Source organism: Leishmania major, chromosome 34 (assembly GCF_000002725.2).
Source record: "Leishmania major strain Friedlin complete genome, chromosome 34".
Lineage (NCBI taxonomy): Eukaryota > Euglenozoa > Kinetoplastea > Trypanosomatida > Trypanosomatidae > Leishmania > Leishmania major.
Genome location: NC_007286.2, coordinates 1478338 through 1494093, shown reverse-complemented (window position 1 = coordinate 1494093; position 15756 = coordinate 1478338). Strand labels below are relative to the sequence as shown.

At 54.3% G+C, this 15756-nt stretch overlaps 4 protein-coding genes across 4 annotated transcripts; all 4 read right to left on the bottom strand.

The window, feature by feature from the left end:
- Window positions 1–2693: 2693 nt before the first annotated feature.
- LMJF_34_3390 (conserved hypothetical protein) lies at window positions 2694–4883 on the bottom strand (the record flags this gene model as incomplete). Its single annotated transcript, XM_001686391.1, has 1 exon — window positions 2694–4883. One exon carries the CDS (start codon window positions 4881–4883, stop codon window positions 2694–2696), a length of 2190 nt encoding a protein of 729 aa, XP_001686443.1.
- Window positions 4884–11619: 6736 nt separating this feature from the next.
- On the bottom strand, window positions 11620–12525 carry LMJF_34_3380 (aldose 1-epimerase-like protein; the record flags this gene model as incomplete). Its single annotated transcript, XM_001686390.1, has 1 exon — window positions 11620–12525. The coding sequence occupies one exon, from the start codon at window positions 12523–12525 to the stop codon at window positions 11620–11622; it is 906 nt and encodes a 301-aa protein (XP_001686442.1).
- Window positions 12526–13675: 1150 nt separating this feature from the next.
- LMJF_34_3370 (conserved hypothetical protein) lies at window positions 13676–14128 on the bottom strand (the record flags this gene model as incomplete). Its single annotated transcript, XM_001686389.1, has 1 exon — window positions 13676–14128. One exon carries the CDS (start codon window positions 14126–14128, stop codon window positions 13676–13678), a length of 453 nt encoding a protein of 150 aa, XP_001686441.1.
- Window positions 14129–14942: 814 nt separating this feature from the next.
- On the bottom strand, window positions 14943–15578 carry LMJF_34_3360 (conserved hypothetical protein; the record flags this gene model as incomplete). The annotated part of the gene is made up of 1 exon (XM_001686388.1): window positions 14943–15578. The coding sequence occupies one exon, from the start codon at window positions 15576–15578 to the stop codon at window positions 14943–14945; it is 636 nt and encodes a 211-aa protein (XP_001686440.1).
- Window positions 15579–15756: the final 178 nt, after the last annotated feature.

Below are 15756 nucleotides of genomic sequence, written 5' to 3'. Positions count from 1 at the left end.
GTATCGCTACGTCCACGACCACAGAAAAGAAACAAAAAAAAACGAGAGCGATTGTCTAAAAGTGGAGAGAGCGGGCAGCTCAGCGCCAACGATTCGACGAGATCGGGAGAAAGACGACAACACTTGACGGTCAAAGAAGGAAAAAAAAAGAACGCGAGATGGGGAAGAGGGTGGTGGTGGTGATGGTGGTGAAAAGAGGACGCGGTCGGAAGAGCGCCAACGTCTCGGTGTTGTCGTCGAGGCAAATAAGACGGTCGACGAACACAGACACACGTCCACAGCGTCGCGTGCAATAAGCTTGTCAGTGTGTCTGTAGATCAAGACTACACACTTTCAAACTGGAGGGCCAGCACGCTAATCACCAACGAGAGGGGTATACGCACAAATACAAATCAATACTAACAAAAGGCAACAACGACATACAATGTGCAGGAGGAGAGAGAGGCGGTAGCTCTATGCAAAACACGCACCAGCGTTGACACGGAGAGAGGTGGAGGCTGGAGGGAATGAGAGAGACTGAGCGCACTAGTAAAGCACCGATAAGCGAGTTGCTATGATTTTGGATGCCGATGTCGGCGCGCGAGAGAAGTTGCGTATTCGCGGTTTGTGGAGATTGGTAGCGATGATAAGGAGGGGGTGGGCGAGAGGAGGTGGGGTGAAGACCCTGAAATTGACGTGAATAGACACCGCAAAAACGTGCAAAGGAGTGGCGAGTAGAAAGAGGGGTAGTGCTAGGCATGTCATACAAAAGCCAGGGGGTTCACATGCTGTTGATTTTCCCATCGCGGAGACGAGAGGGGCGGCCTGGCGCGGCTTGCGCTGGACGAGTAAGGCGCTGATCAGGAGGAGGCCTACGGGGAAAGGGAGAGGAAGAAAACACTTTTCCTTGCCATACAGCGCTTCTCAATGCGTGCTTTCCAGAGGTGCCCATAAGCGTTCTTCCCGCGAGACGCGCGCTGGTGGGAAAAGTACTCGGTGCCAGTCGCACTCCATTCCGCAATTGGCCTTCATTTCGGAGCAGACGGTTGACGCGCAAGAGTGCGAGAGCCTTGAGTTGAACGTTGCAGGAGAAAAGTGCGCGCCTTTTTCTCGTTTCCCTTCACAGTTTTTGTTTTCTCCTTGTCAAGATGAGGCCTACAAACGTGTGCGGTGTCGCAGGTCGCTCCGACGCCACGCCATCCACGACGTCACCGCCGAGATCAGTGGCGATAAATCACTCTGACCTCCCCGGATCGCACGCACCTGACCTTGGCACGACCACAAGTGGTCTGGCATTTGGCAAGGGATGGGGAGGGGGGCTGCTTGGCTTCGTCCCCCACAGAGAGTTTGGGGGAAGGCGGTGCACTGGACCCGGAAACATGACGCACTCTGAGGTGTGTCTCCTATCATCAGGACCGCAGAGGAATCGAAAAAAGAAAACCAAAAAGTGATCACAAAGCAGAAGAGCGCACTTCAACAACAACAGAAAAACCACTGTATGAAACAACGAAGTCAAAACTGTGTGCTTCTGCCCGCCTCCCCCTCCTCCCTTCCCTTCCCTTTTCCCCTCAAAAAAGTCTGCGTATATCGTCTGTCCTAAAGCGAGGAAGCATAATCGAAAAAGAAGGAGGCGCAGTAAGAGAAAAAAAAAGAAACAAAGAAACATTGACAGACAGCACGGGGGACAGGGACGTGCAGCTGTGTGCGTATAGATGCATGCGAGTTTGAGTAGGTCTGTAGATGAGTGTGGACGTGAAAAACACACCACAAAAAAAGAGTCAAAGGAAAAAGAGGAAAGCAATGCGCAAAGAAAACAAAGTCCGCAAACACACACACGCACACACACACAGAATAGTTTGGATGAAGACCGCGGCAATGGAAAAAAAAGGAGACGGAGGAGTGCGTGTGTGGTAGTGGTGGAGAAGCAGAGAAGTAATCAGAAAGAGGGACCAGTGCTAGGCAGGAGAACCCGAACGGAGAGAGTCAAGAAAGCTAAAAACACAGATAGCCCAATCAAAAAGAGAAAAAGAGCTACACATCCGACAGAGACGACAAGGAAACACACAAGAAGCGAAATCGAAAAGAGATACGCGTTTGACAGGTTACACACACACACACACACACACACACACACACACACACGCAAGTAACGGGTTAGAAGGAGGACGAGGAGGGCAGCCAAACGGTGAAAAAATCCACAGGAAACAACAAAATAAAACGACGAACAAAAGGGGCGGTGCAAGAGAGACCCACACGCAAGATGACACAGAAAACTGAAAGAGCGAGGGCCTGGGCAGAGGGAAGAAGACCACAATTACCCGAAACAAGAGTCTAGTAGGTCGGGAGATGAGATGGGCTGGGAAGAAGAGGGGGAGGGGAGAGAGAACATGTAGAAGAGGCATAAGGGAGGACAGGAGGGAGGGGAAGAGAAGGACGTACTATAGTGATTCTGATAGCGTATGTGAGGCATGGACCGAGGATGAGACGGAACACCGCCGCCCCCCCCCCTCCCCCAAGAAACACACACACATACACACACGTACTGGAATAAAACAACAACAAAAAACAACGTCACACGTCATAATACGGAAAACAGTACAAAGCGACTCACGCGAAGAAGAACCAAAAAGCGGAAAAAAAAGGTGAGGCACTGCGAAACAAAAGACGGTGCCGTTCTCAAGAACTTCACACAGAACAGAAATACATCGCATCATCTACAGGTAAAGCGACTGCGACGGTGCCAAAAGGCCACCGGTATTGTGTGTAGGTGAGAACATGGTAAGATTCTCGGGCGCGGACGGGATGGCGTGAACGCTTGCCGGGACCTCGAACTCCAGTGGCGGCGTAGACGGATTAACCACATCCCACTCTCCAACATCCCACTCGGATGGCTCTTGAGGGCACTTGCCCGCATCTAAGATTGCCAATCGAATGGACTGTAAGCGTCTGCGCAAGAGCCGCAGATATGTCTTGACGTCCTTGGGCAGGATAACACACCCGTCCTCTGACGCATTCGCGTAGGGGCAGTCCTTGCGACTAAGGAAGTTCGTGTCCCACTGCAGCTGCGTCTGCCGCACTATTTCTTCTGGAGACATGCTTGACTTCAACAAGCACGCTGTCGTGCACTCGTAGGTCCAAATGTCAAGCACGTTCTTGTCTGTCCAGTACCCTGCGTCGGCGTCTGCGGCCTCCACTGCACCGTAGACACGCTCGCGGTCGCGTTGTATAACGTTCAAGGACCCGGTTCCGCCAGTCGTCGCTTCGGGAGCGTGCGAGCAAGCGCGTGCTGCGCTGTCCTCTGACTTGCCACCAGATAAAGCCTCCACACGTTTCTTTTCCTCCTCAACGTACTGGAGGAAGATGCCAATGTTGCCTGTTGCCACTTGGATGTGCCGACCGTTCGGTATAAGGTTGTAGACACCATCGCGGCAGGGCAGGCAAAAACGCAGCTGCCGCGCATTTAACTCTGTCTTTGTCAGCCGGCCGAGCTGATACTGCGAGCGCAGCTCCATGATAGAACGCACTACCGTTGAGTCTACGTCGCGCAATGTGAGGTGCGCCTCGTTGTCACGGTGCGCTTCGCTTTGTGCGTGGCCGACCGGGGAAGTCGCCTCAGATCCGATTGTGCGTGGTGGCGGCTGCGCTGGGATTTTGATATCTTGTTGCGGTGCCGGCATTGCTTGTGCGGCCGCTGTGTTGGAGGCCGCCACTGGGGGCGGAGGAGGGCCCGCGGACCCCTCCCCTCCCCCTCCCGCGTCCCTGGACGCGTTGCTGTGCGTCGGCGTTACGAGGGCAACTTCATTGATGTACCTGTGCACCTCGTCTTGTTTCGCCACCACCGCCTCGATGAACTGATTCAGGTTCAGCCGCGTCACAGGAATGAAGCGGCCGTTCTCTTTGAGGTCCATGTGGTGCGGTCCAAATTCTAAGTGAAAGGAAATGTCGTGTATCTGCGAAGGCGACTCCCGCAGTCGAAGAATGTACTTCCAAAATTCGATCTCCGCTGGCGACATGTCGCTGAACACCTCGGGGCGCAGGCCGATGGCCTCAAACGCTTCCCACTTCCTCGCTTCCTCACTTGTGGCGGCGCTGCTGGCCACGGGGATGGTGGACGGCGCCAACTTGACTGCTGCACGCCCAGATGACGCCGAGGGCGGCGATGCGGCAGCAGCAGCTGCCCTGCGCACCACATTAAGCGACGCCCCAGTCGTCAGAAGGCTGCTGAGTGTTCTGCAGCGCTCACTGGCCATCTCCACATAGCGGTTGGCGTCTTCGAAAGACACGAGGGCTGTTACGGGTTTGGTCGGGTCGACTGCGAAGAGTCTCCCGGCAAATGGCACGGCGTACGTGACCCCCAGCTGATCCCACACCGAGGACGATTGGATGGCCCACTGCGAGCGCGGGTTCAGTAGACACTCTTGCAGGAAATTGATGATGGGTGTGTAGCTAGAGTTCAATAAATTGCAGTGGGCACTGATGGGGAGCAGGTGGCGCACGGCGTCGTAGTAGCCCTCCTGCGACAACTCGCCGTTCACGACAGCTTGGTACCGCTTCAGCATGTGCTCGAAATGGTCGTAGTTGTTCGGTGTTACCGCGATTTCGGAGCCGTAGCGGAACAGCTCGTGCACACCGCCGTCTTCTTGTGGGATGCGAAAGTACAGAGGACACGCCATCTGAAGCGGGAAGCCGCGGCGGCTGAGCGAGTTGACGGCGTCGTTGAAGGAGCGGACTGTCTCGGAGTAGTACCACTGTTGCATCTTCTGCGTCTCGAGCGCCTCCCGCATCAGCTCAAGCACTTGGCGAGAGCTAACCGGCCGCTTCTCGCATACCTCGGCGACCAGTTTGCTGAGCAGGGTGTCCAGGGCGAATGACGTCAAGAAGGTGTCATTCCAACAAAGGTACATTTTCAGCGCTGTTTTCCACCTTTTCCTTCGCCTCCCGCCCACCCTTTTCTTATTTCTATTTTTTGCTCTTTTTGGGTAGAGGGAGGAAGGGAACGGTTTTGGGGCGCGGCGATGCGAGCCAGACTGTCCGCCTAAGGGTATGGGAGAGTGCCCGTCTTGTATGCTACTCGGCACCTCCAACAGTGCTCGCCGTCACCTGCTGGATCTCGTAGCGCCCAGCAACGCCTTCGTACGGGTCTGTATGTCTCCCCAGTATGCAACACGGACGTGGAGAACGCAAAACGGTGGGGAAAGAGAACGGAAACAACGGAACACACCACTTAATCAAAAAGAGTCTGGTACAAAAAAAAAGACGGGCGTCGAAAGAGTTCAGAGAGCCGTGCAGGATGGGGAGGGGACGCGTGCAGGAGAAGAGAGAAAGGAGGAGGAGGAGGAGGAAGAGGAGGACTTCTAATTATGTTTGTGCTAGCGTGCTCTTATAAGTGACAAGAAACCAAAACCGAAACAAACAAAGAAACGGGACACTCAAAAGTAAAGAAACGGTAGCAACAACACCGAAAAGGAGCGCACAAGCGATCAGACGATGAGAGTAGGTCAGAGAAGACGGGCGAGTGTGGGCGCGACTGGCAAACACACGAGGAGTGAGTGAGAGAGAGAGAGAGAAAACCGGACACCACAGACAACGAGAAAGAAAGAAACAAACAAAAAAGGATATAAAGCCTTCTGTGTGCGCAGAAGACGTGAACGCTTTTCGTTTCTGAGGTGTTCTTCGTTGTTCCGCTACCCTGCGTGACAACAGGGAGGATGACCGCAGAAGGGAGAGCGAAAATGGGCAATATCGATGTGATAGAGCAGATGGGCGTATGGGCGAGGTGGAAGGATGAGAGGGCGCCACACGGCGATTGGACCAAAGGGCACAAACACAACCGAGCTGCACGATCAAAGCAAGGGGACGATGGACGCGCGGTAGTGGTCTCTTGGCTGACTACCTGTGTGCATCCACCACTCGTGTGATCCTCCGATATTTCTAGGGCTTTGAATCTCTCCACTGCCGGTCGCGTGCACGTCCTCTATATGTGTGTGTTTGGATGTTGAGCACTCTCCCACCCGTAATGCGTCGCCCTCCTCTCTGTTGTACTGCAGTTGCTGAGGTAAGGTGCGAGCTTTTCGGTTATTCTCGCGCGCGCTGTGTTCGCCTTCTTCGTCGGCTTCACTTCCAACCCTCGTTGCCGCTCTTCTGTTCTCGCTCTCTTTTTCGCAGTATTCTTTCCACGAGGTACTCAGAGGGCGCGGGAAGAGAAAAAGAGAGCCTGAAGGGACAGCGACGAAGTCCTTCCTCTTCCGCGGCGTCTTTTCGAGAGGCTTGTGTGTGTATGTGTGTGTTTCAGCGCGTCGTGGGAAAACACGACTGCCCGTTCTCGCGCAGTGGTATGACGGTGGTGTGTTGAAGTCAAAAATTGAATGACGAAAAACAGCCGAAAAGCAAACCAGCAATAATCACACATGCACACATACACAAGGAAAAACACACAAAAAGAGAAAACGTATAGCGTATAACGAAGGGTGTCTGAGGGAGAGGAGAAGAGAGAGGGGAGGAGGAGGGGGAGGAGGGATGTGCGACGTTTGAGTGCACGTTCGTGCGTGTTTGAGTACGTTTGTGAATGTTTGTATAAGCGTTCCACAGAAACGGAAGCCCGTCAAGGCGAGGAAGGTTGCAGCAGGAGCACAAGTGAAACACACACACACACACACACACACACACACAAAAACGAGAGCGAAAACAGCGGCCGCAAACCCAAGCGAGGAAGAGATACGGAGAGATACGGACAAGTCGAGGAGTGCAATCGGAAAAATAAAAACAAACAAATAGGAGAGGTGTTGGTAGGAAAAGCAGAGAAAGAGCGCTTGTGACTAGCCGGTAGGGTAGCGGTGGCGATAGAGTGTTTATCTCCGTCTCGATCACCAAGGCACAAGCGCCAAGGCCGAAAAGGGAATCTAAACACAAACACACACACACACGCAAGAGAAGGAGAACAATGACGCACGCACGCGCACACAAATAAAAGGAGGAAAACTCCAAGAGAAACCAAAGACAAGCGAAAAAAAAAGAGAGACAGAGAGGGGGTGCAACTTGAAAGGAAGTGGTGCAAGCGAAAAGACGGAGCAAAGAAAAACAGCGGAAAAGGTGAACACGGGAAGTAAGCACAGGAAACACCACCCACACTTGCTCAAACCACACAGAGATGCAGGCGTATCGCTCTCCGTCTCTGTCGGCTCGCGAGTGCGTCCGTGTACGGAAGGGTGAGGGTGGGTGGGTGGGTGGGGGTGATGGCTGCCACAAGAGGTATAGGTAGCTCTATCGGAAAAGTCAAGAGAGAGAACCGCAAGAAATGTAGAGAAGCAGGATTGGTAGAGAGAGAGAGAGAGAAAACCACCACAACAAAAAAAGAGGTGAATGGGGCGCTATTCGTGCTGGTAAGTGTATGCAAAGATATGGGCAGAAGAAACAAAGAGGCGCAACCGTTTGTGGGCCGACCGTCTGCTCGAGTGGGAGTCTTTTTGAGAGGCGGAGCGGGACGGGTTATAGAGGCTGCCCAGCAGTCAAAGGTGCAGAGAAACCCCACGAGTACGTGGATGCACAGATACGCACATTAAGACGCAAAAACGCGAGCACACGGGCGGGAGAAAAGGCAGGCGCACGAAGACAGATCAACGCATGCACAAAAACAAAATTTGCAAGTCAAGAAGGAAATGGTACCTACACTCCCACGTACGCACGCGCCAACAGCGAAACGGCGAAGAGTTTGCAGACCGGAACACGAAGCAACCGTGAACGAAGAGAACAACCACAAAATAATACACGTATACGCACACGAAAAGAGCACAGAGAGGCACAACACACCCACCACAGTAAGAAGCCGCAAACTAAAATGATGGCGCGGAAGAAGGCGTAGGTAATACAAGTCGAGAGGAATGCGAGAGGTCTAGGTAAGGTGCACCCGAGGCGGAGATGGAGGGTAGATATAGAATAGGAAGGAAAGGAAGCAACGAAAAATTTGATGTCTGAGAGATGAAGAATAAAGTGTGCACCTATGTCTGTGTTTGTGTCTGCGCGGCGAGAAAAGTTAAAAAAAGGAAACCAAAGAAGAAAGCAAGAATGTATGTGAACAAGGCCGCGAGCGAAAGAGAGAGAAAGAGAGCCGACACGAGTAGGGGGAGCGGTGGGGATATCCCGGGTTGAAAGAAGAGGCAGCTCTGATGGAATAGCCGGGGAAGGGGGACAAGACTCGCTCGTATCGAGCGACTGACAAGAAAGACACGAGTGGGTCCAAATTCCACGAACAGGGGAGAGAGAGATGCGAGCGCGCACCTCACTGACCCACGCAAGAAAACGAAAATATAAGAAGGAACCTTCAAGGCAGAGAAAGAGTCGAGGGGGGAGCTCGGAATCAAGAGAGGAATGGGCGCGCACACTTTACACCGTCGTGTCTCGGAGATTTGGTGCTTCTGACAAACAAAACAGCGGAAAAAGAAAAGCGAAAGCGAAGCTACTCAAGTGAAACAGGAGGCAAACACCACAACAACGATAGGAAAACCTTTCCGCGACACAGAGGGGGAGGGCGGGGGGGGGGCAGCAAATACTGCGCCGCGCGTCTACTCGTTTCTTGTGTTTTTTGATGTTGTGTATATACGTGGATGGGAAGGGAGTGGAGGGGCGGGTGGGGAAACGGTTCGCCCCACCGTTAGCTTCTCGTGCACCAGAACAAAATGATAACCTGCTTGTCGTGTAGTGCCGATTTCTTGACACGTTGGCTCACCCGGTCGAGCGACAGAGCAGACTTGATGCGCGCTGCCAGAAAAAGGGTTCAGAAGAAAGAGAGGAGTTTCGATCTTGTGCGTGCCTCCCCTCAATGCCAGAAACAAAGTAGAGAGACTTCAATCGACACGAGATGGAGCAATGCCCCTACGCCGCACACCTCTAATTGTTGTTTTCCGCTGTATGTGTGTATCTGTCTGTCTGTGTGCGTGCGTGCGTGCGCGCCTGATCAGTGCCTCGGAAGCCCACGACGTTTTTTTGTTGTTCACGGTTATCACACTTCCCGTTTTCTTTCGCACCTCAACTCACACGAGGCTGCTGTGACCTCCCCTCCACTGAGGATGTCGCAGACGCACGTTAGACGGAGAGAAAAGAGGGAATGTGTGCGTGTGTGGGGGGGGGGAGGGAAGGGTAATGGAAATCGTGCGTGCGCGTCTGTGCTAGCGCAGAGGAATGGGAGAAGGTGACGACTTTGATCGGTAGGTCGCGATACACGGTTGCAGCTACTGAGAGAGAGAGAGGTATGCAGGAAGCAAAAGATGGGACGGCAAGGCGACAGGAGCCAAAAGGCGTATATATATACACACACACACACACTCACACCACACACAAATGAAAGAACGGATGAGAAAGAGGAGAGACCACCTTTGTGCGTATGCGCGTGCGCCTCCGTTTTCTTTTGCGTTGTCTTCTCGTGTCTTGATTCGCAAGAAAATGTTTCTGTTTGTCGGGTGGAGGAGGGCTACGGAGAGAAGGCGCAGAGGAAGGAGAACAGGAGACGGTAAAGGACGGAAACGTAAGAGACAGAGCCAATGTGTGTGTGTGTGTGTGTGTGTGCTGCGAAGAACGAGGCAGAGGTGTGTTTCCCGCGCATGCGGGTAGCTTTCTCGTGTCCCCAAGAGGCCGCGAGCTCCGAATGACTTCAGACCACGTAAGGCGGTCGTGCGCGTTGCACCGAAAAAAAAGAATGCCCCAAAGTGAGAGCAGAGGTGCACCCACTTTTTCCATTCACTGCGGCACACCGCCCCACAACCCGCCACAAGGGGTGCCCCTGTCTTCCGCGCCTTTAGAGCCCCTTAGGTTGCTCCTCGTGACATGATGATGCTGTTCTGTTTTCTTTTTGAACTGTCGCAGCTCCTGCACTAGAGCTTATACGCAAGCACACATGCACACTCGCTCCACGCTTTGTTCTTTTCGTCTGCCCTGTTGTTCTTCGGTGAAAGGGATCCATCTACTCCGCCGCCACATAGGCATATAAAGGAGGACGGAGATCTCGCCGTGATGGAACATGTTGCTGACAGTCGTGATGCATGCAAGTCACATCATCAACACGACACACACACACACACACACACACACACATAATCATAAGAATAAATGGCCACTCCAGCACTCCCACGGAGAGAGCAACAAGCGCACGAAATGAGAGAGAACGTAAGCAATGCTAATGAGATGATTCCGCCATCGAACTCACTCCTGTAGCCACGCAAATACCATGAGGAACGGCTAAGGCGGCGTGTACCGATACCCGTCCACGCACACCTGTGGTTCTACACACGCGTAACTACGTAACGCCAGGCGCTGACGTACTCCCCCTGTTGATGATCCACGACAGATACACTACAGAGCACGTGAAGCACACACACACACACAAGTACACACGCGGGCATATCCGCAAAGGCAGTTGAGAGACCGATGAAAAAAAGGATGTGTGTGCGTGTGGAAGGACGAGATACAAAGAGAAAACAGAAGCAAAGAACCAAGCGAAGCAAAAATATGCGCACATGAACATGTGACAACATCAAACGCTCCCCGAACACCCACCAAGACGTCGAAGTAAAAGAAAAAAATGTTTTGGTTTTCCCTTCGGCGTGCCCATTCGTTGCCATACAACATGAGCTCAGCTCCACTCTGCCACTGCCTGCCACACGGACACATCGCGTGGCGCAAAGCTGCCGTGGACAGGCGCTGCAGCAACGCGCCGACTCAGTCAGCAGAGCTTGTCCCCCTGCCTCAAATTCTACCCACCACTCACACGCGTTTTTGCAGGTCGCTTCACAGCCGTTCCCCCCATCCTGCAGGCCGCCAAACTCGGTGCATCCCTCTCGGGGTGACACTCAGGTGCCCCACCACCAGTAGGCAGTGCTGAGGGCCGGGGTGCGCTACACGTTCGAGTCACGCGGACACACGCTGCCCAATCGTATGGATGGCACAAGCTGTGTGCACGGACGTGGGTCGCTCCAACGCTACACCATCCACGAGGTCGCCGCGGCCATCTGTAGCGGTATAATCGCTTTGGCCTACTCCAATCGTAGGGGCCTGACCCTGGCACCACCACAAGTGGTTGGATCGGCAGTTGGCAGGGGACAGCGGAGGGGGAGGGGTGTAGCGGACCCTGAGATACGACGCAGTGTGAGGTGGTGCGTGTCAGAGGAGGTCGCCTACGCAAACACACACAAGCACGCCGCACTCCGTTATTGACTTCAAAAATGCACAAGGGGAGAATATACCATCACGGGCAAAAAAACGAGGGGCCGCGAACTTCATGAGTGAGTTCCAGGTAGCATTGAGGTGAGCAACTATATTGACTAGCGCATACGTGAGCATCCGCCACGCGCGCTTTCTCCGTCTGCTTCCGGTTCTGCCTCAGCTCTCCCAGCGTATGTGGAGTTACGCGTGTATATGTGCTGGTCGCAGTTGGCTAGTTGGCAAAGTCTGGGGACACCGCACCAAGCCACCCGTCGCCGCGCCTGCAACGCGTCCAAAGCGACAACGGAGGAAAAGGATGAAAGCAGGTGTGTTTATGTGTGCTCCCGCAAGGGTATGCATATCAAGCGCTCAAGGCCGCAGAAGAAATACAGGCCTCGTGGGAAGCGTTTCTGCCGCGCTGCCTTCCCTTTGGCTGCCTCCGAACCGTACCTATATGCTCGACTCATGAGGGCTTTCAGCTATGATTGCGATCTCCTGCGTGCCAGTCCAGCTCGAGCACGGCGGCACCACCACCTTTTTCAGCATTTTTCCGTGCTCCACACACACAAAATGCTTGTAGCCATCCGGTGGCATGTCCTTCATCGCAGCGCACTTGGACTCGCCAGGGTTCCAGAGGCACACGTCGCTTAGGTTAGGACTGGAGATTTGAAGCGTGGTCTTCGCACCCATGTCCTGGAGGACGATGGCGCACGCTTGGTCGGGGTAAACGCGGTCGTGCTCGCCGCGAATAATCCACAGTTGCTCCGGCGGGCTCGGCGGTGCGTCCGGGTTGCCGCGCGCCTTGCAGTTGTCGACGAAAGGAGAGCGATTGACGCCGCTGACCACCGTGCGCGAAACGTCGGACACTGCGAAATACGTGTGGAAGGCGAACTGAAACGGTGCTGACTGCTCCTCGCTCGTGTTCGTGACCTTCATACGCAGCTTCAGCTCGGTGTTGCTGAAGCAAATCGTGTACAGCAGGTTGACCGCGTTCTGCGGGGAATCTGTGAGAGAAGAATCTTTCGGCAGCAGTTCGCACAGCGGCACGCGCAACGAAAAGCTCGCCCTGCCGCTCTGGGCATCCTCCATGTTCCACGAACGAATGCGCGCGAAGCCGTGCGACGGCTGCAGTGGGCCGTAAGCCCCGAACTGCGGGAAGATCAGCGGCACGCCACCACGCAGGGCGGTACGGTCAGCAAAGATGGCGGTGGGGCTGAGGTACAGATGCTCTTTTCCATCCTTGGTCTTCCAGCTGCTGACGTGCGCGCCTTGCTCGTAGACGGTAATGCTAGAGCCGTCTTCGCTGTGGATGGTGACGCAGTTGCGCCCGCGGGAGTCGGGAGTGAAGGTAACCATTGCGCGTGAATAAGAATGCGTATGTGTGTGTTTTCTGCTTTGCTTTTTTTTTTTGTGATGGCTAGCGAGACTGTGTACGTGACGGCGACAGCAACGATTGTGTGCGCGTAGAGACGAAGATAGAGAGAGACGGAGGAAACAGAGAGAGAGAGAGGTGTATCAAAACACACACACACACACAGAACGCAGAAGAAAAAAAAAGCACCGCAGCAAAAGAGTGTATGAAGGGCGGGCACCGAGGCTGTGTGGCGAGCGGGAAGACGGAGAAAGAGAGAGGAGATGCACGAAGATGGCGTACGGTATGCGAGGGCTTTGGCTTCTGTTTGTGGTTGATTTCGTTGCTTCGCGGGAAAAAAAGATGACACCTGTGCGGTGGTGTGCAGTGAGATGGTTTGACGTGCGCGACACCTGCACGTTTGTGTGCGTGCGCGTGTTTCGATCTTGTCGATACGATAGAGGGATAGCTCTGACTTCTTCAAGCGAGTGCTCCCCAACCTCCCACCGGTTACACACGGGCAAAGCGATCATGTAGTGAGCCCGTGCGGCGAATGCCGGCAGTGGGCGAACGCGACAATCAACGAGGGGAAAGCAAAGTGAAAGAGAGAGGTCATTTGCAAAGAGCATCGACGCTAATACTCCTACCGTTCAGAATCGATAGAGTTGCAGCAGTCTTTTTACAGAACGGGAGGTCCTTGTCCGGGAGAACAGCAACCTTCTCCATGACACACGCAACATAAACCGAGTAGACGCGCCATCACGCGGCAGAGTCTCTGCCCCGAAGACAAACGTGACGCGGCTTTGTGCTCTCAGGTTATTCTTTTTTTTTCGAATCGCTTCTTCTTCATGTATTTGTGTAAACACATAAAGAGAGACTGTGAGGGTGTTGTGTGTGTCAGGAGGAGGGCAGGTGGGGAAATGGTGCACAAAGAGGGCTGGGATGAACGCACTAGGGAAGGCAGAAAAAGAGAATGGGATAGAGAGTGAGTCGGCAGCCGTAGGTGACTCGGCTGTTGGCTCAGCGCACCTCAAACGCCCCCTTCCCTGCCATCTCTTGTCTGCACGTGCGCCAGCAAACGTCACGAGGAGCACTCTTACACCCTCTTCTCCTCTTTTGCCCCCCCCCACCCCCCAAACCCCACAAGTGCGCCACTTACGAGAACGGATACGGTGGTGGCGGCCGACGGTCCATCATGAGTCGAATCTTCTGCTTACACCACGACTCATGCTGCTTCTCATGTAGCAAATACTCCTCACGGTACCGCTTTGCCTTGGCTACCGGAAGCGACTGGATCTTTTTGTTATGCTCCATGATGGCGCCAACGTCCACTTTCATGTACTCGGCCACGAAGGTTGCGATTTCGTTGCCGATGCCGACGAGCAGCAGCACATCTCTTTCCTCTTCGACGCGGGAGTACTTGTAGAACTCCACAAGGATGCGATGCCGTGCCCAAAATAGCTTCGAGCGGTCGTGGAAGTAGGCACCTCGAAGCGACTTCAGCAGCTGTCGGAAGCACCGCTGCTGTGCCGTCCACTGCGGTGCCGCCGCTGCTGCCCGCGCGATTCTATCCCCCAGCGCGGCAGAGCCGCTGCTTGAAAGTGCCATAGATGACTTTCGATGGGTCGCGGGTAGCCGAAGGAACAGAAACGAAAAAAAAACAAGACGTTGTCGTCCTCTTTTCGAGCGGCATGCAGATGGCACAACACTTTATTGAGTGCGCACATGCAACTGCTGGAGAGGCCGCACGTATACACGGACGTAATCGATGCTTGTTTGTGCGATGATCAGGGTGGTGGAGAAGACGTGAGCGGAAGGAAGAGAGGCAGTGCTGGTGGTGGTGGTGATGGGGGGGGCGCAATGCAGTAGAGGATATTTTCGTGTTCTTATCCTCGCAGGGACAGGAATGATAGACACTCTGTCGGTAAGGACGGGAAAGCACACGTATTGTTCCCGTTGGGTCTGTAAACGTCGCAAACACGCTGAAGCGCGTATAGTTCCACAGGATGCACGGTTTCGTACACGCTGCATCGAAAAGGGGCAGTGGTCCGCAATCGATGGCCGCACCACCGCAGCCAGAGAGTCAAACACACACACACACAAATGATTCGACCTTCTCACACGCTTTACGCGCTGAAATATACCTTTCCGATCGCGCGCGCACTGCACCGTCTTCCTCGTCCTCTCCACAACCGCGAGCGAAAGGCATACCTGTCACTCCCACTCAAGATAAAGATGCGGCTGGTGCGCGGGGAGAGAGTGGGGAAAAACGAGCGTCGAGAAGAGCGTTACTGGTTGCCGCGAGGTCCTCTGTCCTCCACTTACGCAGAGGGGGATGCTCTGGCGTCACGCGCATTGCGTTTGAGTTGTTGCTTGCGCCGAGACCTCCAATCTTCGATGTTCCCCGTGGGCGTCGCCAGAATCAAATGTCAAACATGTGCGTAAACGGCCCTTCCGATTCGAATCGCAGACCCTGGCGATTCCCGAAGGTGCCGGAGATGACGCGGGAGTTGTACTTGATCCAGCCCTCTGCCTTCGGAGCATCTCCTTCGCTCCGTGGTGCTCCATTGGCGTCCACTCGGGACTCATCCACTCCCCGGGCGACACGCACAAAGTGGCAGAAGCGATCGTACAGGGCTGCACCCACGTCTTTGGCGACCAGCTGGTGAAACTGCACCGAGCGCCCCTTCACCTTGCCGCCCAGCGACGCCTGTGGAACGATGAGGATGTCCATCTCAGGACACTCTTCTAGCGATTGGGGTTGGTTGATCATTTTTTCTGGTGAAAAGTGCGTGAAGATTTTGGTATGGAGCAGCACACCCACGGCGTGGCGCAGAGCCTCGTCGGTGATCGGGGCGCTGTCTCTGTCTGAGAGGAAGGCGATGTACACCATGACCCCCCGTCCTGCGCGGACATACTTGTCGACGTTGTTTACGAGCAGATGGCCCTGGTCCATCGCCTGCAGCATAACCCGGATCGTCATGATGTGACGCGCACACACAATCTTTCCGTAATGAATGAATAATCCAGCCTGCAGAACATGGGCGAACAAGCGCATTGAAATGCCCAGACGCACGCATGCACGCAGTACAGACAGTCAGAGAAAGAGAGAAAGAGCGGCAAGAGAGAATGAGAAAACAGGGCAGTGAATGGTCACTGACCCGTAGAGAGCGATGCAGACACACCGCTGCATGCAGGTCCTACTCACTGTCTCCACTGGTACACGGCCGAGTGGC